At 43.4% G+C, this 25,160-nt stretch overlaps 1 protein-coding gene across 4 annotated transcripts in view; it reads right to left on the reverse strand.

Annotated features, from left to right (window-relative positions):
- The window catches only part of CEP112 (centrosomal protein 112), a 1,991,189-nt gene that overhangs the window by 76,727 nt on the left and 1,889,302 nt on the right, over window positions 1-25,160 (reverse strand). For all 4 annotated transcript variants that reach the window (XM_069199882.1, XM_069199881.1, XM_069199883.1 and 1 more), the window contains one exon: window positions 21,010-21,099. In XM_069199882.1, coding sequence (XP_069055983.1) covers window positions 21,010-21,099 — 90 coding nt within the window. The remainder of the gene's footprint in view (window positions 1-21,009; window positions 21,100-25,160) is intronic.

Consider the following 25,160-nt stretch of genomic DNA (forward strand, 5'->3'; position numbering starts at 1 on the left):
TACTCCTACCACATGATATTTTGATAGCCCCAAATGATGAGAGTAACCTTGTTGTGCCAGATCGTGGAGGATACTAGTCCTTATTGCATATGCAAAATGCTCAATATTGGCCCATCATGCCATAGTTACTTCATAATGACATTGGAATTTTTACTTGACAATCAGAAACCAAGAGTTGGAGAGATCCAAACAAGACATGCTACATTACTTAAGTGGCGTGGGTTGATACAGGAGCTGATACACTTTACTGAACTGCTTCCAAATTTCCAAAATGTAAGGCACAGATGTGACCTTTGAAAGAAGGTTTCTCCGTACTTTGGAGACGTTGCAAGTAGTAAGCCTTGGTTTCGAGTTAGGTGGGAATCTGAGTTAGGTCACTGTTTAACTGTCACACAATAGTACAGGCCTGTCTTCAAGTTAAAAAGAGTATCAGAACTACAAACATTAATTGCTTCACTCTAAATTCCTTCATAAGGCCTACATTAACCCTGCAAAGTGCATCATATGAACTATTCTGTTCCTGACACCAGTACTGTGGTCATAAGAAGGCTGTTTCTCATATTTGACTTGGAAATGTCCTTCCCTTAATGGTTACTGAAAGGAGACATGCTACAGCTATCAATTATGACCTGTGTAATTGTTGGCATGCAGCCCGAGGTCTGTGAGCTGGCATTCTTTTGGGTACACACCAGCATTATGAGGTGTGTCCTTTGCTATTCCGTTGACGTGACCAACAGGAAAATAGTTTTGATCTGCATAAGAGGCTCCATCTCTTTTTGTACTGATTCGATAAGGGTCATGGTGTATTTTAATCAGTGCTTTAAATGGGCCGGTACTCTCCGGTACTGAGTACCGGCACTTTTTTATTTTGAGAGGGAGAGTACCGGCACATCTCAAGAAAAACGTAATACTTTTAATTGGAGAGTACCGGCACTTCTCAGAAACAAGCAGGTACTCTGGTACGGAGTACCTGCACTTCTATTTTTCCATTTAAAGCACTGATTTTAATGACACGGAAAATGGTATTCTGTATTAGTCATCTGGTTGGATTTCACAGCACTCCTTGCAAGGATCTGTTAAGACATTACCGATGATAGAGTGCGACACTTCCCGGCAGCCTTGGCATCTACTTGCTGTCCAATGCCTTTTCTTTCGAGGAATGTATCTGTTGCCAACATACAATATGATGTGTACCTGCCTTTGAAGCCCACGTTTTGATCTGAGTTTGAGTACTGGCTCATCTGTTTTTGTAGTTTTCTTTTTAGTTATAATTCTTGGAAGCAAAAAATACATATTTAAAAGTAAAAAAGGAAAATGGTATTTAAAGAAAGCAACATAACATGGAGCCATCGGATTGCCATACCTCTCAAATCAACATAATTTGAAGGGTCTCATCCTTCTTGGAATGATCTTCACCCTCTAAAAAGGCTAGATTTAAATGAGATCGCCCGCCCTGACATCTTCCTCAGTCACCAGAAAAAAATGAGTTGCCATTCTTTTCAATTGACTCAGCCTCAAAAACGACTGCATCTTACCCTTCTTTGAGACTGAAAAGCTATGGGTTACTGTTGATGGGAAGACTGATTTACTACTTGACCATACTGGGGATAGCAATTTGCACCAGAGAGAATAATTTCGTGCCCGTCAGTCCAAAGCCCGCTTAGCAAGGTCCCAAAATTCCACTGCATACCAGCGATAAAATTGCTACAATTATCAAACCTGGAATCAGGCAACTCGGGATATCTGCATGACGTCTTCATGTAGCCAGTACTCACTGTGCCGGGAGGACACCACGCCGCTTGTTAGAGGGATTGCAAATCTACAAACACTTCACTAACTCGCCGAAAAATGTACAACCTTGCTCATTTTCAGAAGGAGAGGAAAATCTGTCTCAAATACCCCTTCCTAGTTTGACTTAGATGTCTCCAACTACGGCAGGACTGCATAACATTGGACCAAAAGGGCCAGAGAAATGCTAAATTGTATCCTATACAAACCAGATCATAGTAAATTAAATTAATCTATATTTTAAATGAATTTTCATCGCCTTTAGTTATCCTAAAAATCAGACAGGGCGCCTGCCCAAACCTGGGCACCTTGGAATATAACAATGGACATGTAAAACTATTTTTTTTAAACACGGAATTAACACGATTTTACATAAAGAATCAAATAAAATAAATGGCTCTGTCGGAATTATGAACATAACCACACTGACCATTTCAGACTAAAAGGATTATGTGAATCCCTACAAAATAAAGTTAAATAGATTCACAACATTGGTTTGAGATAATTTAGACCGAGTTATTACTCAATTCAAAGACACATCAAAAGATGTATTTTCAAAATGATACAACTCATAGTCATAATATTTGCATGCTAGTGTATAAAAGTACAACTGTTCTATTCCTGGACTCTGGTGAGACAGGTGTTCCTGCAAACAGCGAAATAAATTAGTCGCATAAAAGGGCATTGCTTTCTCTAAGAATGCTTCCCTTTATCGCTTCAATCGCTAGCAGAACAATCACATTTTGATTATCTCTCCTTCTCATACAAGGACACTGGCATGCTTCAATAAGGAGATCTTGTGTGCCAGGTGGCATGCATTAGACATCTGTGCATTCCCTGGAGCTGACATCACCAGCTCTCTAGCTGCTGCCTGTCCCTGAACTCCGTTAAAGGGGAAATGCACTCAACACTGGGGTTCCCATAATGAGAGAGACCTTGCTCTAAACTTTGGAAAGATCACAAAAGAGCATATTAATTCAAGCGAAATTAAGGGCCTTTGTAATCCGTGACGACCATTTTGTGAAATAGCTGGATATCAGATAAAAATGTTTCAAGAGTGAGGGAAGCATTTTCTTGGCGGCAGCTATTTCACCGAATAACAGGAAAATCGCATCTGAGCATTCAGTCAAGATCAGCGGCAGGCCGTCTTATAGGAAAGTAGTAACAACAGGCTGCCCCTGCCCCACGTCCTACAGATCTGTCCATGTGCAGACTGAGTGATATCCTGACTACCCTACAGCCCTGCCCACTTTTGAAGGAGTTCCTACAATCTGCTTCTGCCGAACTTTCACAAGCCACACATTCCATTCCATTAGACCATGTTCCTGCAGCTCTGAGTTGCATTGAAACGTCATTTATATAGCGCTTACTATCCGGCTGAGGCGCCGAAGCGATTTACGGACGGTGACATGCTACCCCGGAAGCCAAAATTAATGATTAGTCCACTGGTTATTGGGATTAATCTTGTCGTCTCAAGGAAACCATTCCATGCATCTTCTCCAAGTTCTTTGTGGTACATTAATAAGCTAGCAATGATTATTCATGGGAGACTGCGTCAGTGCTTAATTTGTAAATAAAAGGTGCCGGTGCCCAAAGCCCTCCTCTTAAACACACTGTTGCTGTAATTAAATGTGCGAGCACCGAATACTGAGGCGGCATAATCCTGAAGCCATCTCAGGCCTCTTCAATCCATATAAAGATTCTGCCTGCCCCTTCAGCTCACTCTGGCAGCTTTCTCCCTTTGAGACGCTTTTTCGTTTTTCCCTTCCTCCGTCTTTCCCATATGTGTCGGTGCTCAGCATCGGAAACAAGAAGCACAAATTAAGCACTGGACTGTGTGAGAAACAAATGGTTGATGGAATGAAAAGTTACTGTTACGTTGCTGGGATATTGTTTCAAAAGACACAGCTATTAAGGCAGAAATGCATGCGATTTAATAGTATATATAGAAGCGAAGGAGAGGACCATTCAGAAGAAACAAAAGAGGCGAAAATTGTAAGTTTCCATCAACGCTAATGTTTCAGGCAGGATTTTAAGAATCCACTTGGTGGAATTTACTTTTTTTTTTCGATAGCATGCAATCTGTGGATGTAACGCCGACTACACCAGTTACTTGATATGCCCTTGCCATTTGATGTCACAAATTAGGGTACGTCACTACTGACGACATGCAAGAGGTCTGTAACTTTTAATAATTACCAGTATAGGCACCCCAGTCCATTGTTACCACAAAAGTCTTGTAATAGGAACACAACCGTTAAACAGCTGTTCTCTCCAAAAGTGTTAGCAACGTATTTCCCTCTCTGCCATGGTGGACACCAGTAAAACAGCTGGTAAAGTAGCTCACAGAGTTAATCCACCTGCTGCACAGATTTGCGTGTATCAAGCAGGCCCTGGGCTCCAGTGTCATTGGCGCGGCCCCACATTCTTCTTGCACTGGAATCCGACTGACAACTCTCTTGAGTATTAATAATATTATCATAAACTCGGTAAAGCACCTGAAAACCCTAGCGCTCGAATTGCGCTACAGAAGTTCAGCACTGAATATAAAGCATTCACAGCGTTAATGATCTGGAAACTCATTATAAAACAGTATGATTTTCACCTTTCTGCCTTTCACCAATAATTCTCTTGAAAAGAACTGGGCTCCGCAATAGATGACTAGTCACAAAGTTTATCTACTGTTTTTTCAAGACCGCTGGGATTAGAAATGTAAAATCAAATTATGTACCGGGACTGGCCTAAAAATATGACTGAAAAGCAATGAAGACATGTCGGTTCCATAAAACATGATGAATCTGATGCAGGTTACAAGATGCACAAAGAAACGGCAATTAAAATTTCATTCATAAACTCCACTACAAGCCGCTGTAATGTCAATGGAGTCCACCACAGAACCTTAAGCATGGCGTCACAACTACTACTAGCAGACCACACCTCAAAAGAACATTCTACCAACCATGCATACATTATTTACTTGAAGGCGTGGGTAACTAACTAGTGATGAGACTGTAGCACTGCTTCTTTAGCGTAAAAACAGATTTGTGTGCGTGCATGAATGCTCATTCGCAAGTAGGTGTGTCCTCTCATCAGTTCGCTTCTTGAGCAAGGGATCAAACCAGTCCTTGTTTTAACCAATAGCCTCGTGGGGGAGTAATGGGAGAAAGCCTACGGGCTAAGAGCAGCTGAGTCAGCAACAGAGGTGGAAGAAAAACTGGGGGCACTTTGCCAACATGAATAACTGTAATCAATGGTAATTTATGAATGATATTTTGTAAGCAAAAATGTACAGATGTTAAGGAAATTATTATATCATTTTCATGCAGCCATCTCTCAGGTTGAGTGGACTGCTGTCTCAAGAGCCTCATAACAAGATCTTGAGCACTTGAGATAACCAAAAGAATGGCTTGTTCACAAAGGTATATAGAGATATGTTAGAGACAGAAGGCCCCAGAGTGAACGTCTGACTTAATCAGTAAACCTCAGGTCCAATACAAAATCCACCATCTTTGTCCAAAACACATGGAAGGAGAGAGCTCCTACGGTGCTCATGTGTGTGTTCTTTACTGCCAGTGCGCATTCTCCTTCCAATAAAACATTTCCTAATAATCAATAGTGTCTGTGTGACCACATGTCCTGTCTCAAAAGGCCCCAAGTTCTTGCTTCAGGCAATGGCCTCTGCTTGGGATTGTGGCTGTAGGTGACACTGCCTGGTATATGGTAGGTCCAAGCACGTTGTTCCTAGTGATCCCAGCTAACCCTTGCCTAGCTGCATTGTTCTCCCCTGTTCTAGCGCTCTTTCCTCCTGATACTCTTCAGCTGGTCTTTGTACTCTAGCGCCTGCTGTGTCTCATCCAATCTCCACTCTGTGTCCTTCCGCACCTCTTCAAGTGGTCTCTGCTCTGTCTCTTCATCAGCTGCTCTCCCACCTCATGGTGCTCATCCACAAGTCTCAGGTCTCTCATTCTCTGGTGCTTTCCACTACACTCCTCTGTTCTTGTGAAACTCGCCCTCTGCTTCAATGCTCCATTTGTGTCATTCTCCTAATTCACACAACATCCCAACACAACTCCATTAATGGAAGCTCCTGTTGCTAATGTGCTTCCCCAGAAATCTGCTCAAAGTCCAGTCCATATTTTGCCTGACATGAAACAGTCATTACTTTAAAAAATGTGGAGGCACACGTTCTCAGGACCAGTTTGCTTGGGTAAAACATGGAGAATGGCGAGTGGGGAGGGTTTGTAGCTCACCAGTAATGGTTACAAAAAGATTGACTTGGGTGTCAGAAGACACAGACAGGTATGCAGCAGTTACAGAGTGCACATTAGAGAAGTAAGGCCCAAATTAAAGTCCCTTTGGGATATAATGAACAGAGAAGGTGTAAACATATGTAGTAAATCTTTCAAGAAACAAATCACAATAGGTGACTGAAAAAAACAGAAGGCTGATCTGGCAACCTCAAAAAAGCTGCAAGAGCCTACAAGAACCTTTTAACTGAGCCCAAAGCAATGCCTCCTGGGCTAAAAATAATACAAACAACAACACTTCAGGCAGCATGGTGAGAAGAAAGACAATCTAGCAGTCAGTACACCAACTCACAAATGTATCCCAATGTCAGGCATATTCTGATTTTGTTAACAGACGTCTGGCTGCCAACATGATGATGACAACCTGAAGAGGTAGACCAAAATCAGTCAACTGCTGCCACTCAATCTCCAAGCATTGAGTTTGAGACTACGCAGGCTGGGATGCAGGACCCTACCCTGCTGCTTCTGCAACAGAAGATCCTCCTCAAGTGGCACCTCATTAGAGGACAGATGCTCGTGCTCAGGAGTTCTGGATACCACACTCTTCTTCCCTAGTCCTGTGCCAATAGAATGACTTAGGCCCAGTCATTCATGATCTTTTTCAATACTCTGAGCAGGGGACGTATTAGCGGACAGGTGTAGGAGGCTGGCTCAGTTTATGGTGTACACCTATGGTGTGGCACCCTATACAGAAGACCAGGAAACCCTTAGTAAAAGTGTTTTGGTGCCTAGATAACCAAAGCTCTCAAGGGGTAGGCGTGAAGAGCAGCTTAGGCTTATTAGGGAGGAGTGTAAAGCCCTTACAATACTACAGCAGTCAGTCAGTGATATTCACACAAGAAAGAACCGCACAAAATGTTACACAAATAAAGCATTGTCTATTATAACACTAGTACTATCTAACAATAGTATATCTCCACTTGGAGATATATACACACAGACAATTTACTTAGAAAGAAACAGGAAAAGCATAGAAATACATGGAGCCTTATTGGAGGGGAGAGGCAAACCATATAATAATAGTGGTATAAGAATAGAGGTGTTCAACCAAGGTAAGTGTGTTAAGATCTTAGGGGCCGGGCAGTACGAAATCACCCAAGGTAAGTAATAGAAATCCCCTAGGCGTCCGTGTGCAGAGGTGTCATCTAGCCGGGTGTCCCATAGACTGACACAAGACCACCGCAATTGGAATTTTCAGGATTCAGGATCCTTTCCAGAGGACCCCGAGGAAACCTGATGGCACAAGGAAGGTTTAGTCGTGCCTCCACTCGTGGATACCCAGGAAAGTGGAGTACCTACACAGGCAGTCCAGATGCATAGGGGTGAAGTGACCACGGAGTCAATGGGAGCCTTGTTTGTTCAGCTGCTGTTGTGGACCAGGTCGGTGGAACCCAAAGGCGCATTCCAGACAAGAAGAACCTGAAAAAGAAGGGGACAGTGTCCAGACTACTCAGAGATGTCCAGGCAGTGCAGGTAGGGGATGTCTGCCCTTCTTGGAGAGAAGTTACTGCAGGTCGGTGAAGGAAGAAGTACACCTGCGGCGTTCAGATGATGCAGGAAGATCCTTGGAGTTGTCCACTTTGTTTGCCGGATTGCAGAAGGGTCAGTGGTCAGCAGTACCACCAACAAGCATTGGTAAATGCAAAAAGAAGCTGCAGGGAAGATTGCAGGATTTTAGGGACCAACAGGGTCCTAGCAACTCGACCCTTGGAGTGGAGTCAGGGCTGTCCCTAAGGGTGAGGGTACCCATGTATGAGCAGGGTACCCCTACAAATCGCAGACTCCATTCCCTGGGCTTTGTAAGTGTGGGGAAGCCATCTTAAGGTATGTAGTGGACACTGGTCAACACAAATGGTCTAACTACATAATGGCTTCTCCGAACCTAGGCATGTTTGGTATTAAACATGTTGGACTCATGCAATTACACCGATTCCAGTGCTAGTTGATCTCCCATTTCTGCCTGTGCAACCATATGGGGTGTGGCTGTCAGCCCACGCTGCTCCCGACCCCAGACACTGTTCTGCCCTCATGCGGATGAGCTTAACTCAAGCACGGGAAGGCAGAACAAAGGATTTGTTGCAAGGGAGAGGTCTGACCACTTCTCCCTTTGAAATAGATGTCTTTGGGCTGGGGTGGGGTGGACTCCGAGCACCACCAAAAAGCTTTGAAGGGCACATTTGGTGCACTCCTTGCATAATCAAGTTTGCACCAGTTCAGGAACCCCCTGCTCTGGCACGAAACCACACAAAGGACAGGGGAGTGACCATTCCCCTGTCCAGCTCCTCCTCTAAGGAGGCGCACAGAGCTCTGCCAGGTGGCCAGTTGATTCTGCCATCTTGAACATAAGAAATGCAGAGGACCTTCGGAGCATATGACTGGTTAGACCAGGTACGTGGTGTCCCTGAACCCCTCTGATAGGTGGGTCACTTCAGAGAGTGACCAACCGCCTTTTAGGGTTACTTAAGTGATCCCGAGGGTGGGTCCTCAGATTTGTCAAGCAAGACTCTTCAAGACATCTTCTGCTCCTGGCCTCCGGAACCACTGCTGATCTGCATTTGGAGCTGAAACAAGACTGTATCCAGTTGGGAAGGCTCTCACTGCAACATTGTTTCTTCAGCTCCTGCAAAATTCTGCAACATCCATGGCTGCGCATCCTCCAGACTCACAAGGACTCTGCCTGCATCCAAGAAGCAATAAGGAATCTCCATCAGAGTGAAGGATTCACCCCCCATGCATCCGCAGGCACCTCTGGACGACAACTGGCTGGTGGATCCTGCTGTCCCACAGACAACGAAAAGTCTCTGCTCATAGGTGGTGGTTATGTAGTTCTCTTCGGAACCAACTTGTCTACTGACCAACCTGTGAGATGGTGGACCCTTTCTGCAGCCACTGGAACAGAACCACTGTGCACAGCGACTGTTGCTCTTTCCAAGGCTTGTTGACCCTTCCTCCAAGAAGATCCCCAGGTTCCAAGAAGCCCCATCCTCCAGCGCTCTACAACTCCAAGATCCGCTTCCACTCTGCAGCTCCTGCGACATGGAACTCGTGTTTTGTTGTGCTGCTGAGACCTCCCTGCAACTCCCTGTGCCTGCTGCCAGTGGCTCACTCGTGGAGGCTCCATCGACTCCGGCTAGCTTTCCTTTCTACTGAAGGCCTGCCCTGCCTCTCTTCCAAGGGTCTAGTCAATAGAACCTTGCTGACCCACAAAAACCTATAACTTAAATTGCAACCACTATTTGCCAAGGATTGTTGGTGGTCCTGCTGGCCACTGACCCTTCTACAATAAGGCAACTAACGTGGGACAGCTTGTGGGTGACTCCAAGGATTTCCTGCATCCCCCTGGACTTCGCAGCTAGACTTCTCCGTCACCATCCTGCAGGAACTTCACCTCCAAGAGGGTGGGCATTGTCTACCTGCACCACCTGGACATCTCCTAGTGGTCTGGACACTGTGCCCTTCTTTTTCAGGTTTCTCATGTCTGGAATCCACCTTTTGGTTCCACCAAACTGGTCTATGGGTCACAACAGCAGCTGGATAACTGAGGCTTCCATTGACTCCAACAAGGGTTTCTGATGCTACTTCTCCCCAATGCACATGGGCTCTCTAGTGTAGGTACTCCGATCTTCTGGGTACCCACGGGTGAGGGCACTCTCCAACCTTCTTTTTGTCAACTGGTTTCCCTGAGGCCCACAAGGAAGGGTCCAGAATACATAAAAATCCAACCACGAACAGTCCTGTATTAGCCTATGGGACACCGGTTCGATAACAACTATGCACCCGGGCGCCTGTGGGATTTCTAATATTTACCTCTAGTAATTTCCTACTCCCCCGGCCCCTGGGATCCTAACACACTTACGTTGGTTTGGCAGCTCCATTCTTATACCACTTTCTTAGTATATGGTTTGCCCCTTTCCCCCCAAAGAGGGCTCCATGTATTTTTATTCTTTTCCTGATAATTACTAAGTGCATATTTTCACGTGTTCATATCTCCAGGTAGAGATATACCAATGTTAGAGTACTTTAGTGTTGTAATAAAGAAACCTTTATTTTTGCAACACCTAGTGTGGTTCCTTTTTGTGATTGGTTACTAACTGACTATTGTGGTATTGCAAGTGCTTTACACTACTCCTGGATACGCTTTAGCTGCTCACCACAGCTACCCTTAGAGAGCTTTTGCTATCTGGACACCAAAACACTATCACTAAGGGTTGCCTGGACTCAGGATAGGGTATTACACCATAGGTGTACACCAACCGAGCAAGCCTCCTACATCATGTCCATTACCAATATAATCAGTAAAAAAGCTGCATTTAGCCTAATTAATAACCACTTTACAGTCAGAAGAGAGCTTTTATTAGGGAATGTTCAGATGTCGGTCTCACAAGGTGTTCAGCTCATTCCATTATTATTTTTTCAGTCCTTTTAGTGTATCGGCGAGCAATGGGGATACTTGAAAGAGGATTTCATCTGTCTTTTCATGAACAATTTTATTTTACAGCATAGAGATAGTAAAGTCATAAAGAATATATTTAAAAGATGAATTTGAACTATATCAGTGACCAGTTTCAAGTCATGTAGGAGCAGGGAATGGGTATGGGGAAAGGGGTATGGGAAAGTTTACTCAAATTACATATCTTTGTGTTGATTAGATTTACTTCTTTCTGAAAGGTCAAACTTGATAAAAAATATTAAAAACTCAGTAGAGCACTGTCAGGAAAACACAGCACAACCTAATTAGTGGTATAAGCATACCAGGTCCAGTTCAAATCTTTATTCAGCAAATGCCACAAAAGTCATAAACATACACAACATATAAAATAATGAAGTGAATACTACACATTTGCAAAGTATTTTCCAAATAGATCATCAGAAATAAAACCACTAAGTTCATGTACAGGCAAGGTAAGAGGTAAAGATCATATATATAACTCTTCATATTGTTTCCCGATTACAAGCGATAACGTAATAAAATTTGACACTGCCGTCTATTGTGCAAAGTTTCTGGAAAAAACACCTATCCTGGCTGATACTGTCTTATGTTTGACCTAGGCAATATAGGAACCCAGAAGGAGGACCGAGGTGCTCAATATTGTGAGCAAAACAATATAAAAGTGCCTTATGCTTTGTTTTGAGACATTATTACAGCGACACAGTGGTAAGTTGTGAAACCAAACACTTTGCAGGGGAAACACAACCTTAAAGTGCACTATGCCTAATCTAAAAAGGGTGAGATAAAAACGGTGAGTGAGATTTATAATTAAGAATAAATTATTTTCATGGCTCCAGGAGGCTGAAACCTGTGGGTATCTCACTACTGTATCCAGGGTCTGGGCCTTCACCAACCTTGCTTCCATGCACTGCTCAAACTAACATTGTTTCACTGCTTCTTTAAAGTTAGGGCTGATCTTTTGTAGATTAATATACATATCTGTAAGGCTTAATCCCTCAAACGTTGTTTTCTAATATGCAAACCAAAGGATCTGATTAACCTTATCCAGGGATAAACAATCAGAAATGCAAGTTCTGACCAGGGCTGCCTCCAGCTTTTCCCAACTCTTAATCCACAGTGTAAGGTGGGCTAGCCTGATCACATCCTCCACATAAAGTAATCCTAGTCCCTCATGACAAATAAAAGTGTCAGTACTTTTGGGGAATGCAAGCAATCTGCAGGTAAACAACTGTCTATACGTTAGAAGATTCCGGCATTACGATAGTCTCACAAACCTGCATCATATAGCCTTGCTGAAATACATTAAATTATATATAAGTTTATCAACTCTTTAATAGGCTTATGCTTTAATTTCTGGGCAAATCTAAAAATGGCCTTTATGTTCTTAGCCAGTTGCTGTGATCTTGTGGTTAGGAGAGATTTCCAAGAGAGAAAGGAGCTAAAAATAATCCCAAAGTAGTTAAATATTTTCACATTCTCAAGGTATGTGTCCCCCATCACAAACTGTTTTGTGTTCGTGTTTGGGGGCCCACAGGTCATAATATACAACATTGAATAATTTACTTTTGATTCCAAATCTATCATATAGGACGAGATGGAATCCAGTAAGTCCTGCAAGCCATTTGCTGTGAGGGAAATCAGCACTGCATCATCCACATAAATCAGAATAGGTATGGAGTGAGTCCCCATCCTGGCCATATCCTTTTCCTACTTCCCCATTAAGTATATAAAGTAGGAAAAGGAAAGGAGCTGGGATACACCCCTATCCAATGTAGATCTAATTTGATAAGTATTTTATTTTCACCATGGTGGTCAAATTGGACTGTTACTGTTAAGTCCTGATGCAGGTGTTTTATAAGGGTAAGAAGTTCATTTTAAACCCCCATTTCTTCCATTGTAGCCCATAACTTTGACCGATAAAGTCAGAGGCACTTGCCAGGTTGATAAAGCCCAAATGTAGGGCTCCCTTCTTAAACTTGACATATTTTCCTGCAATGGAGTCAGGTTAGGACCGGGCTGAGCTGGAGGAGGGCTGAGAGGAGTGGTACGTGCACCGTAAGTGCCCGTCTGTTTGGCCAGCCGTGTTGGGCCAGCCAAACAGACATGCGTACATAGCATTTCTACACCTGGCTGTTTTGCACAGCGGGGAGGAGAAAGTGCACAGGGTCCCACTCCTTGTGTGAGCGTTGAACCAGGCTGCTCTCACCAATCACAATACTGCTGTCATGCTGGTGACAGCAGCGTCGTGATAGGCTTAGGAGGGCGTGGGAGCCTGTGTGCGGCCCTGAAGACGACGAGGTTGCTCAGTAGGAGGACAGAGGAGAGATGAACCCATCTCCCGACGGAGCATGTAAGTGTTCTTTTTTTCTTTATTTATTTCCCTCCCCCCAAGTTCAGTGCAGAGACCACTGGATAGAGGTTTAATGATTGTTCCACACAGTGTTTTAAGTACAGGTACTCATTAAATTGAGCTAGAGGCATGGCTAGTGGGTGGGCTTAGAGGCGCAGCGAGACATGATGATAAAATTACACTTCTATTGATAATTCATTTTGCCCTTCCACTGTCCTTGAAAGAAGTCTCAAAATCTCACACGTGCAGATTAACAGCTACATATGCTAATAAAGTGTAATTCAAAACCTGCAGGGAACAGGCCCGAAATCATATTGGAAGGAACTTTCAAACCATAAATGCAGCCACGCCATAAACAGCACTATTAGCACTTTCAGGCTAATAGCCAGTGTGTCCAAGGACAAAAGAGACTCTGGAATAAAGGCATTAATAATGAGTTCTATACCAATTGCAGGACATAACAAAACATGTGAGAAATGTATCAATATAAACAAAGAGTGTTAGCACACTACACAAAATAAAGGCCAAACATGATATGTTTGTTTCCGTGTTTTGCAATATTTGCAGCTTATTACTGTCCTATTGTTCCTTTCTTGCTTGCATTTGGCACAACACTTACATATTTGTGAGTGTGCAGAGATGCACACAGAAACAAGCAGACCTGCACATAGAAAGCATTCCACACATTTCTTTGAACTACCCGCTGAGATGGTCCCTATTCCTCGCTGATCTCTCTTTCTCACACACAAACATGCACACAAGCAGGCAAACACACACAGACAAATAATCACATAAAAGGTTCAGTTGGGATTATTCCTGCATTACTGCACACCAGCAGTGTGAATGTGATTGACAGAGCAGTGCCTGAACGCCTACTGTATCAAACACAGTGGACGGTGAAATTCCCAACACCTGAACATACTTTAAATAATGTAAATGAGTCGCTGCTGAATGGTTCAGCAGTGGCTCAGCTAAGGGCTAGAGAGATGCTCTGGGTGTCAGAGTTCTGAGGGAATCAACTCCACTCTGGCAGCCTTGAGCTCAGCAGCACTGGCACCAATGAGTTTACCTTTCATGAGCACCGGTACTCTTTTTGGCAGTGGAGAAGTGCTGGTTATAAAGTCGGTAAAAATAGGAAGTGCCAGTACTCTGTACCTCTGAGTTCTGGCCCATTTAGAGCACAGGTTCCACAGTGACAATTCCTGGTCTGAAGCCAAATTGTGCATCAGATAAAATCTTAATTTCTTCAGCCCAGTTCCCAAGCTGGATAGGAGCACTCTGCCCAGGATCGTGACGCTTGAATCTAGCAAGGAAATTGGTCTATAGCATGCAGGCGAAGCTCTGTTTCATTTTTTTAATGATGGGGATGTTAGTAGAAGTCCACCAGGAATCTGGGACAGAACCAACCACTGCACTCCTTATCACATTTGCTAACAAAGGAGCCCATGTATAGACATTACATTTATAAATGTCAGCAGCAATTCCATTTGGGCCTTGTGCTTTCCCAGGACTGCACTGATTAATAGCCAACTAATTTCTATAGCAGTAATATCATCTTGTGGGTTCTCATCCAACCTGTGCCTGTTATTTAATAAATCAGGTGAACAACTCATTCCTAATTGAAAGATGTTTGCAAAATAGGGCACCCACTGACCTGCCAGGATCACAAATTCGACCTTCAGGACATCTAGGTCTGATTAAAAAGGGTGGGTAACTATTTCCCAGAACTTAGTATTGCTCCTTACCCTTGACGCCACTAGGAGGTCTTCCCAGGCTTCAGTCCTAATCTAATTTTTCTGCTCCTCTAACGTACTTTTGCATAACAGCCTTGCAATTTTCACATCATGTGCTGAGCACAAGTTAGATTTAAGGGCTATCTTTGTGTTTATGAGCCGTACAAGCAGTATTAAACCATCTATTATGAGGCAGAATATATGAAATAACTCTTTTTGAAGTCATATTATTTGAAATAAACCTACAAATACTTTCAAACCCCACTAATATGGAGAACAATGTGACTTCTCTGATAAACAAGTTAAAATGTATCCCATGTTCCCATTAACAATCTTTTGATTAAAAACCACTGAGTTCACGTTAGTCCACTTCATTCTCAGGCCCCTGTTTTTTAAGTAATCTACCGCAGCCCCTTTGCTCCTTGTCCCATTTTTCACATGACAATTTAGTACACGGTAAGTGGATTATGATCACTAAGACACTTAGGGCCTGATTCTAACTTTGGAGGACGGTGTTAAACCGTCCCAAAAGTGGCGGATATACCACCTACCGTATTACGAGTTCCATAGGATATAATGGACTCGTAATACGGTAGGTGGTATATCCGCCACTTTTGGGACGGTTTAACACCGTCCTCCAAAGTTAGAATCAGGCCCTTAGTGATAATTTTAAAATTGGAAAGAAAATATGAAAGTTCAGCTAATATCAAAATAAAATCAATTGTGCTCCCGGAAGAACGTCCCATAAAGGTAGGAACATTGTTTTGCTCCCTGTGCACTATGCCACTAGCAAAAACTAAAGCATACTTCACTATAAGGATGTTTTGAGCCACAAACTGTATTCCTAAAATGTGTCATATTTTCATGTTTCCCATCTAAAAAGCCACACACCTACATACCACTAAGATGGCATAGGGAAATATTGAGGCCCCGCCCCAGATTAACATAACCTTGGGTTTAATCTTCAATTAAAAATTCTTCAAAAAACTGTCAAACTCATCTATCACATTATCCACAAAGTGATTAAAAATATTGTGCAAAAAGTGTATCCATAAAATATCAGGCTCCTTGGAAAGGGATAGCAAAGATACCAGAAAAAAACTGTAGAAGACCATACTATAGGGGTTTGGAGATCAGGAATTTGAACAGATGTGAAAGTAAAGAGACCACCCCTACCGGAAGGGCTGGCTGAGCCACAACATGATGAAAGCTGTCAATGTAGAAAGACTATCATCCAAGTTTCTTGGCAACAAATAATAGCAAATGTAGTCATAAACCCTATCTAATCTGGATTTTTTTTATCTTCAAACGAGCTCCTCCAATATTCCAGGAAATTAGGCTTAAACCCTTTAAGGACACCAGGGATTCTAGCCCTGCAGATGGCTCCCTAGCGTCCATAATACACTGGACTATGTCTGTGAGTCAGAACTGATGAGGGTTTACATCTCACAGGATTGCTGGGTCAACTTGCCCTGAGGTGGCAGTCAGCCACCTGTGGCCAATTTGGTCATTAGCTCAAAACAATTCCTCACAGGCACAGTAAACAGGTCCTGTATATGTGGGTAGGGGTTTGGGACTATCCAGGCATTTTGGTAGCTGTCTGTGCGGTGAGACGCAGGTTTATAAAACAAATTAAGGGGGAGTGCTCAAATTCCCTCTTGCTTTTGGCCAAGTAATTTAAACATTATAAAAGGTAATTAACAAGCTCTGGATATCTGAACTTATTCACTACACAGTCCCGTTTCGAGATCTAAGTGGATCAGCCAAACCAGCCCACCCTCAAGGTATAAAGAGTCTTGTAATCTGAGTCACCAAAAATATCAAGATTTAGAGCGTAACAATGAGCAGTTTTACGTTTTTATGCCACATCACCTTTAACTACCCGGTAGTAGTGATGAAACGTTTTATAAAACAGTCACATAGGGGATACACTCGGGTGGCAATTGCAAAGGGTCTGCACCAATGCGGTTTGTATTAATGATAGATTCCCGGCCATTATCCATAGGCGGGCCCTTTTGATTAACCAAGGTCGTGTTTTTACCCGGTTGGATAACTGTTCCCGTAGATACGCACTAATCACTCCTTCAGCCAATAAATTGGGGACTTTTGTGGCAGCATTTCCTGCTACTTACACAACTTCTGACCTGGCACTAACTGATATTGTTGCATTATTAGGTGGTAAAGATTGTAAAAGCTCTTGTTCCATTTCATGTTTAATTAGTGTTGTTAACTCGGATTCTAGCTTTTCACACAAATCATTTTGTAAAGACTCTGTTTTGATTATGAAAGGTTCCAGTGTTTCTGTCACAACTCCACATTCTCACGACTTTGTTGAAGACCCATTATCAGTTGCACCCCACTCCTGCTCTGATTCGTATTGACTGACACAATTAATTTTTCTACAGGTGCAGATTTTCTTAGAGATCTGTTGTTCACATCCCTTCTCTTTTTTGGCAAATGGGGGGTGGCGATCAAGGAAACATCTGCCCTGGGGGTTCTTTGGGGTCAATTCTTACATTTGAGGACAGAAGACACCTCTCTGGACAGCTGGGCCTCTGGCCTCTGGCCCAGCTCCCTGTTTTTCTCCCCGTCGGCCAGGTGGAGGAGCCTGAGGAGTGGGCATCCTTTTATTAAAAACTACCTCCGGTTCCAGAGGAGCTTTTTGGTCTTCCCTCTGCGCTGCATCAGTCCTCTCCTCAAAGTTTTCTACTTCTGATCTAATTACCCCCATTACAGTGGTCAGATAGTTGGCAATAGACGACTATGGAACAGACTGATCACATCCTTGTCCTTTAAAGGGGGTGGCATTTTTTTCCCTGTGGTACTGCTAAGCTAATTAGCCAAGACAGAGCCTAGGTTATGTCCAAATGAGAGCGTACAGATAAATTTGCCCCCAGGATCACGAGCCAAGAGGGGTGGGCACAGCCCAGTCTCTTCAGCTGGTGACAGGCAAAGATGAGCCCCGTCTTGGCCAGAGGGCGTCCCGCACTGCAGGAGATGTACAGGGATTATGAGCGCCTTCCTGGTGCCAAACATGACTGGGGCGGCCTCCCTATCCTTAGGAGCACTGCCCCCTGTAGTCCACGGGCCTTGCAGGAGTTAGGAGGGTCCTTCTGGCACCAAACATGACAAGGGCAGCCTCCCTACTGCTAGCAGAGCTGTTCCCTGTGGTTTGTGACCCCCTTGGTCCAAAGTTCAATCCATCGCTGCAGCAGAGGTGCAGGGTTTATGAGCGCCTTCCTGGCACCAAATGTGACAACAACGGTCTCCCTGCCGCTAAGCTGGTCCCTGTAGTCCGCGAGCCCCATCGTTCCAAAGTTTAATCTCACTCTGCGGGAGAGGTGCAGTGGTGATGAGCACCTTCTTGGTACCAAACATGACAAGGGCGGCCTACCTGCTGCTAGGAGTGCTCGTGCCTCCAGACCGTGGCGCCTGCCGGTCCAAAGTCCAATCCCACACTTTGAGAGAGGTACAGGGTTTAAGAACAGCTTCCATGGCACCAAACGTGACAAGAGTGGCCTCCCTGCTTCAAGGAGTGCTGGTCCCTGTAATCACCGGCCCCAGCTGGTCCAAAGTTCAATCGTGCGCTGTGGGAGAGGCGCAGGGGTTATGAGTGCCTTCCTGGCACCAAACATGACAAGTGCAGCCTCCCTGCCTCTGGAAGCGCTGGTCCCCATAGTCCCTGGCCCACATTGATCCAAAGTTCAATCCAGCACTGCAGTAGAGGTGCAGGGGTAATAAGCACCTTCCTGGCACCAAATGTGACAAGGGCAGCCTCCCTGCCACTAGCAGCACTTATCCCTGTAGTCTGCAGTTCTTGCCCTTCAGGCTCTTCTGTGTCCTCTTCTTTTTGTCTGGTGAATCTGACTTATGATGTTGGTAAGCTGCCTCAAGACTGAATTTAAGGGTGTTTTAGGGAAGTGTAGGGTAGTAGCCAAGGGGCTACTTACCCTTGGAGGTGCCTACACCCCGTTATGGCTACTTAGTGTGTCCACCTTAAGTAGCCCACTTTAGGTGTATGGTTAGCCCAGTGGTGGTACACATCTAATGACTAGCTAATTTTCCTGCCGTTCCTGGTGCCAAATTGGCCACAGGGTACGGGGTGGCTACATCCAGGACTGGGGAAGCCTGGGGATGTGCATACTAAAGATGGCAGGGACTTTGAAGATCCTGGTCTTGGTATGTAGATGCAGTAGCCATCCTACTGGAGTGGGTGGTAACACCACTCTAAGAAGCAGGCATTGTTTCTGACCTCTGAGAGCCTGGGTCTTTCTGCCAATGTCCAGGGTCTCCTGACTGTTGATGCCACCTCCACTTGAAATGTGTATTGGAACCAGACACTGGACAAAGGACCTGAGTGTAGAGGGGAGTGGAACTTCCTGGCAGAATGGCTGGGGCGGGGCTGTGCCCCTGTTCTGACTTCAATTTAAATTGTACCAGGGGCGGTGCCCATCCCTTTCTGACTTCAGAAGATACGTGCCCTGTCACTGCCAGATGCAGCTCGTACCTGCGTCTGCCTGCCTGCCCTTTGCTTCACTAGCCAGGCTGGAGTCAAACCTAGGGAAAAGAAAATAACTGACCAGAACCGGTTTAGACAAAAGGGTTGCCCCTCACTCACAGGTTGGCACTGGGCATAAAAGTGGCATCCAAAGAACCTGAAATGAAAAAACTCCGGAACATGAGAAGATTCAAAAGAAGGACTGCCCTGCGGTCTGAAAAAGGAAGCGTGGACTTACTTGCTTTGAACTCACAACCCCAAAAGTGACTCCAGGGGTCAGTTGTCTGAACTCCTGCTTGCGCTACAGGGACACAACAAGCTTCCAGAGGCCTTTCCTGCTTTTCACCTAACCAGACTAAACTGGACCTCATCTGGTTCCCTTTGCTGGTGTCTATGGAATTGTTGGCAGTTCACGCCTTTTAGCAATATTTGTGAACATTGGACTTTAAAAAATCATAACAACAGTTCAACTGACTGGATTTGTGTTATTTCGGTACATTTTATGTATTAAAAGTTACTTTATTTTCTAATCTGGGTTTATTCTCGTATTGTGTTTTCACTTTGCTACTGTTAGAGTACAGCATAATTACTTTACACATTGCTTCCAAGTTAAGTCTAGCTGCTTTTATGCCATGCTACCAGAGGGTTAAGAACAGGTTTTATTCAGTGATTTTTGTAGTTCACCCTGACAAAGATTGTGATTATTATTTTAAAGTTGGTCCTGACTCCCTTCAACCGACAACCCAATGTCTTAAAGCAGGTAGTTACGAGCTCTCCTTAGTTATTTGCATTCTTATGTCGACTTACACATGTTTCATTACATCATCTTCGTGATATATAAGGGTCTACGGAGAAGTCTTGTCAATTATATAGAGTGTTCGTAACAGGATCTACTAATTGCTTTTGCCCATTCAGGAATAAGTAAGTGATCAATGCAAGTCTCTACTCATACCCATTATCTTTATTTTTCTCTTTGTTGGATCAGATTCCTAAAAGTGTTACAACTGCTGACTAAACCGAGAAACTGCGAAGTATACTGTTATTTTCCTTCTTTGGCAAATGTGTTCTTATGGTACAAGCACTATTGATGTTCCAGACAACTAAACAAACAATGATCCCAGTTTAATCAACTATTCTATAGCAGTTCTCATCATCGCTCTACCTATTTAAAATACATCACTCCGGTGCAATCCAGTAAGCACATAAAGCACATACGTGCATTTTACGTATTAAACTGTCCATTTTATTTCGCATTATTTGCGTTTGTATGGCCTCACTCAGTGGTACAATATGATAGTGTACAAGTGTCAAAGTACATACTTTAGGCACTGGGCGTTGGTGGTGCTTGTGAAAGATGAAAAAGGAATAGGTTCAAGACTGATGACTCCATAGTACACAAATACATCAAGTATTCTGAGCGTATTTCTGGGGCCACATCGACAACAGCGAAAATGCAGTTGTTACCCAAGCCAATGCAAGGATGATACAATTGCACTTTTCAGATTAGATACCTTGGGCCATATGTACGAACACTTTTTCCCATAGACACAGAATGGGTAAAAACCTTTGCTACATCTGGCCCCTTGTCCCTTAAAATCAACAGGCCACTGATTATGGCAACACCAATTACAAAGCCATCGCCGTTTAATATTATATTTACAGCTAAAATTGCTGAAATGCCAGCTTGAAGGAGAAAGATTAATTGCCGCATTTGTGCCTACAGTCCTCAGACTTTTTAATTCTTGTTTATGAAGAAAATGTAAGGAGAAAGCCAGCCAAATGCTGAAAGAAATGAACTTTTGCCTTTTGTGCGCGATATTATTTTCTGTTGGAAAGACAAGAAGAAAGCTTGGCCCAGGGCATGACATGCAGCCGGTGGATACCTGTTCTTGTGCCTCCATCTCCCTGTGCTGCATCTTCATCTCTGCGCAGCGGACTTGATTGTAACTGTTCTCCACCGCATCCTGAAGAACCTAGAACAGAGATCAATACAAAACAGATTATATTGCTGATTTAATTGAATGTGGTCTACAGTTTCAAAAGCAAAGAAATCCACGGGGGACCCTAACATAAAAACATTGTCTCTCCTCTGGTGGTTAAATCCGATAAGCAGTTTTTAAAGAAGTTGTACTTCTCTACGTGCCACCACTGCTGTGGATGGGAATCAGCGACCATTAAAATGGAAGCCTGGGTCACCGCGTGACGTTCTGCCTGTTCACTGGTCTTCGTTCTGCGTTCGGGGGCAGTGAGTGATGTACAATAATCCCCTCAACCCCAGGAGAATGTGACATGGGACCCGTGAGTCTCCTATATCTCACAGACATTCATTGGCTTTGGGCTGGGTGGAGGCCTTCTGAATGGCTGGGAACCCCACTGCACTGCAGGGGTCTGTGATGCACCCCTGGTAGGGAAAAGAAGTGCACTGACTACAAGTTTGTTCTTTAAGGTATTCTCAACCATAAACTCACAGAGTTTTCAGTAAACGTGTTTACAGATGAAGTGGCTTGTTTTAGAGTGGGCGACATAAACGTGAAAGGAGTGGGGATACATATGACCTCTCTTCAATGCATCCATTTTATTAGGGCGAGCATGTGAGCACTCTGAAGTGTTGCAATCTATCTGCAGGCTTTTAAACACACCCTCCGCATGCCCATCACTATCACTCGTTCCTGGGATTGCCTTTCCAAAATTCTTTGTTATAACTGGTAAATGCTTTATGTTTATCCTTCCTTGGGGCAGTTTTGTTACCACCATGGTCAACGACCCTGTATCCTGGATAGTTGCATGTTTGCTGATACGTTTGACTGCGAGCAAACTTCTTTTTCCTTTTGTGTCTCTCCTTCGAGCTCACGCTCATGACGGCCGTGGCACTTTGAATTGGCTTGCTTATGTCAGCTGTTTTACTTTTCATTTCAATTTATGTGGCAAGACAGGTCCAGTTAGGAATTTACAATGCTAATAGCTCTAACTAGAGCAAACATGAGATCCATTGCATTGCAAATGCTTGTTCAGTATAGATTTTAACTGAGCAAATATGGTATGGTCTTTCTCCCGCATACGGTATAGGCATCCCACAAATCTGGAGGAACAGGAGTGCATGTCTGATTTCATATATGTTCCACCATGCAACAGTATTCTATTGCCATATCCATATTTCAGAACATTTTGGACTGCCACAAACTGCTAAATTAAATCAAACATATAAACTTTTTGTGACTCCACCCTTAGTTCACAATGCACCAGGACACTGGCTCCACATTAGGTTGCTTTCTTCTGCAATCAGGCTTGGATTTTCGGAAAGATGCTCGGCAATCAAAATGTACTACACTGTTTGTTTTGTTCCAGCTGCTCACCCTTGAAACCCTGTGATGAAAACAGAGTTGTAACCCCACCGAGAGGATCACCTCGTGAAGCCAACACTTTGAACCCGTCGTCTACTGATCATTAGATCTCTACATGCCATACCTTCAGGACTTAATCTTTGATCAATTATCAAGTCGTTTCTCAGAGAATGCACCTAGGGTAAAGGCATGGAACCTACACCCTTCTAGTTTTGCACTATGAGTAGCAATACACAGATGTGCTGAGAGCTTCAGAGCCATGCTGATGGGTAAGGAAGACAGGGCTGTGGATAGAGTGACGACTGTCTGTGCATGTCAAAGGTGCTTCATCGTCAGCAAAGACAAAGAACATTAAGATGACTGCTCAAAGACCCATGCACAGCCATTGTTTGATTCATATATAGTCATTCACTCATGTACCCTTATATCTATGTGACTATTCCTTTGTGCATTAATTCAGTAAAAATGTATGCAGTCATGGATATGTTGACACTGCCATTAACCTTTCAGAATGTCTTTGATTTTGCATTGGCTTGATGGTCAAGCAGTCCAATTGCAGCGGTGGTGCTCATTCTTTGATCCATCTGAAGTCAATTGAGCAAGCACCACGAGTCGAACAAAGAAACTGTAGTGAACGTAGGAAATGGTTTGCTTACGAACACAAGACTAATACCAATTACCAAAAACACTAAACTAACCAATAAACTTGGGTTTCGAAATAGTGTGATGTCCAGTGTAAAGCGCTTCAATGCCTAGCCAGGGGTAGTAAGTGCCACATAAATGCACATCCAATAAAGGAGAAAAGAAGCCTGCAGTTTACTAGACTTTTCTTCAAGTTTCCTTCGACGTGTCTCTGCCACAGATCCCAGCATCACAAGTCTTTATGCTCACTAACGCCAAGGCATGACAATGAAATGGTGTGCACCCTGATTATCGAAACCAGACTATTAACGGTACACAACACTGAGGCCAAACTATCAAAACTGAAATATGGACCAGTAAGTAAGTATAGATGTTCTATATTTAAGTGCACATATATGCACCTTGGTGATAAATCTATAATTCCGTATATGCACTTAAATTTCGATATTTTGTCCCCCGATATTCTGCTCTCAATATTGTTATACAACGATATTCTGGTGGTTGATATTCAGTAGTACAACCCATTAAAATAGCTACGTTTTTGGCAGTGGCTAAAGTACCACCTACATTTCAAAAGTGGGATGCAGCCTTCATTGGAGTCTTCCTCAGATGGTACATACTGCTGTGGTAAAGAAAGAGAAGCAAAAATTCGTCCTGGACAGAATGACAAAGTCTGCGCATCAAACCGTTCGCAAGAACAGCGCTGAATCCAGAGCCTAAATACATCATGTGCTGCTTCCTCCAAACAGAAGCGTTAGAGCCCGGAAGCAATGTAATCGTCGCTACTGACTACGAAATAAAAAATTTCTCTTACCATTGATAATTTCCATCAACAGAAAAAAATGAGTGGGTTTGTGAGATTCCGAGCACCCCTTATTTACTGGGCCTGCAGAACTGTGCAAACAGGTGTGCTTGAGAATATTTAGATGTACAGAAGGAAGGAATATGTTGATATGAGGAAAACACCTGCTTCTGCCAACTGCTGAAACTTGACATGCAAGTCCAAGCTGAAATCTATTTATAATCTCACTTGCTTTCGTACAAGGGTCCTGAACCGGTTTTGCAATTCAGTAATAAACTAGAAACTGAAAAGCTGACAGGATTTGCACAGAAAGAATATTTACATTTTAACCTATATTTCTGGAGATTAATTAGAGGAAAATAAATACAATATCTACGGCGATGTATTTCTGAACAGCACTGGCAAAGACAATATATATAGTGTTGGCTAGCAGCCTTTTTTTGCCTTAGTTAGTCCTTTTATTATTTGTTGAGGGAACTGCAAGACACTTGCCAAAATAAGAAAAAAAACACCAAACGAAAACTTTTTATGGATTCAAAAAGCATGCATTGGCACGTAGTCTCTGGCGCTAAGGGGAACTACGATGTATGTGAATGTGCTTCATGTGAGACTGCAGAACGCTGTCACTCACAATGAAAAAAATATAAGTGCCACAACATCTGACCAACTTAAAAGAGGCCTGTGTAGTCTGTAATGGGCGTGTTATTTTACGTTGTTATGCTTTAACTGTGTGAATAATTTCATGTTCTGGAATAGAATGGGCGCGTCGGAGGATTTACAAGGACGTTAGTCAGTTGGCGGCTGAAAGTCACTGTAAGTAAGTATTAGAAACTGGGTCTCTACTTGGCAGCGGTATGCACCCTGTCCAAGTAGGGACACACAATCCTAGTCAGGGTAAGTCACACACTCCCTAAATTAACCTGTGCTCACCTTTTGGTAGAGTGACACAGAGCAGTATGGATTAACTGAAGAGGCAATCTGTAAAGTATTTGTGCAACACACACTGAACTCAATGAAAAACCACATAAAGACTCCACATAGACTTAGAAAAATAGAGAATATTTATCTGAATAAAACAAGACTAAAATGTCTAAGACTCAATCAGTATAGGTCGAGATATGATTTTTTAAAGATTAAATGAAAAATAGTACTTAGAAGTCACTAGTGGTCAAAGGGTTCCTTGAGGTTGCGAGGGACCAGTGCAAATCCAAGGTTCAGACCGACCATGATAGAAGTAGGCCGGCTACAG

Source organism: Pleurodeles waltl, chromosome 7 (genome assembly GCF_031143425.1).
Source record: "Pleurodeles waltl isolate 20211129_DDA chromosome 7, aPleWal1.hap1.20221129, whole genome shotgun sequence".
NCBI classification, from domain to species: domain Eukaryota; kingdom Metazoa; phylum Chordata; class Amphibia; order Caudata; family Salamandridae; genus Pleurodeles; species Pleurodeles waltl.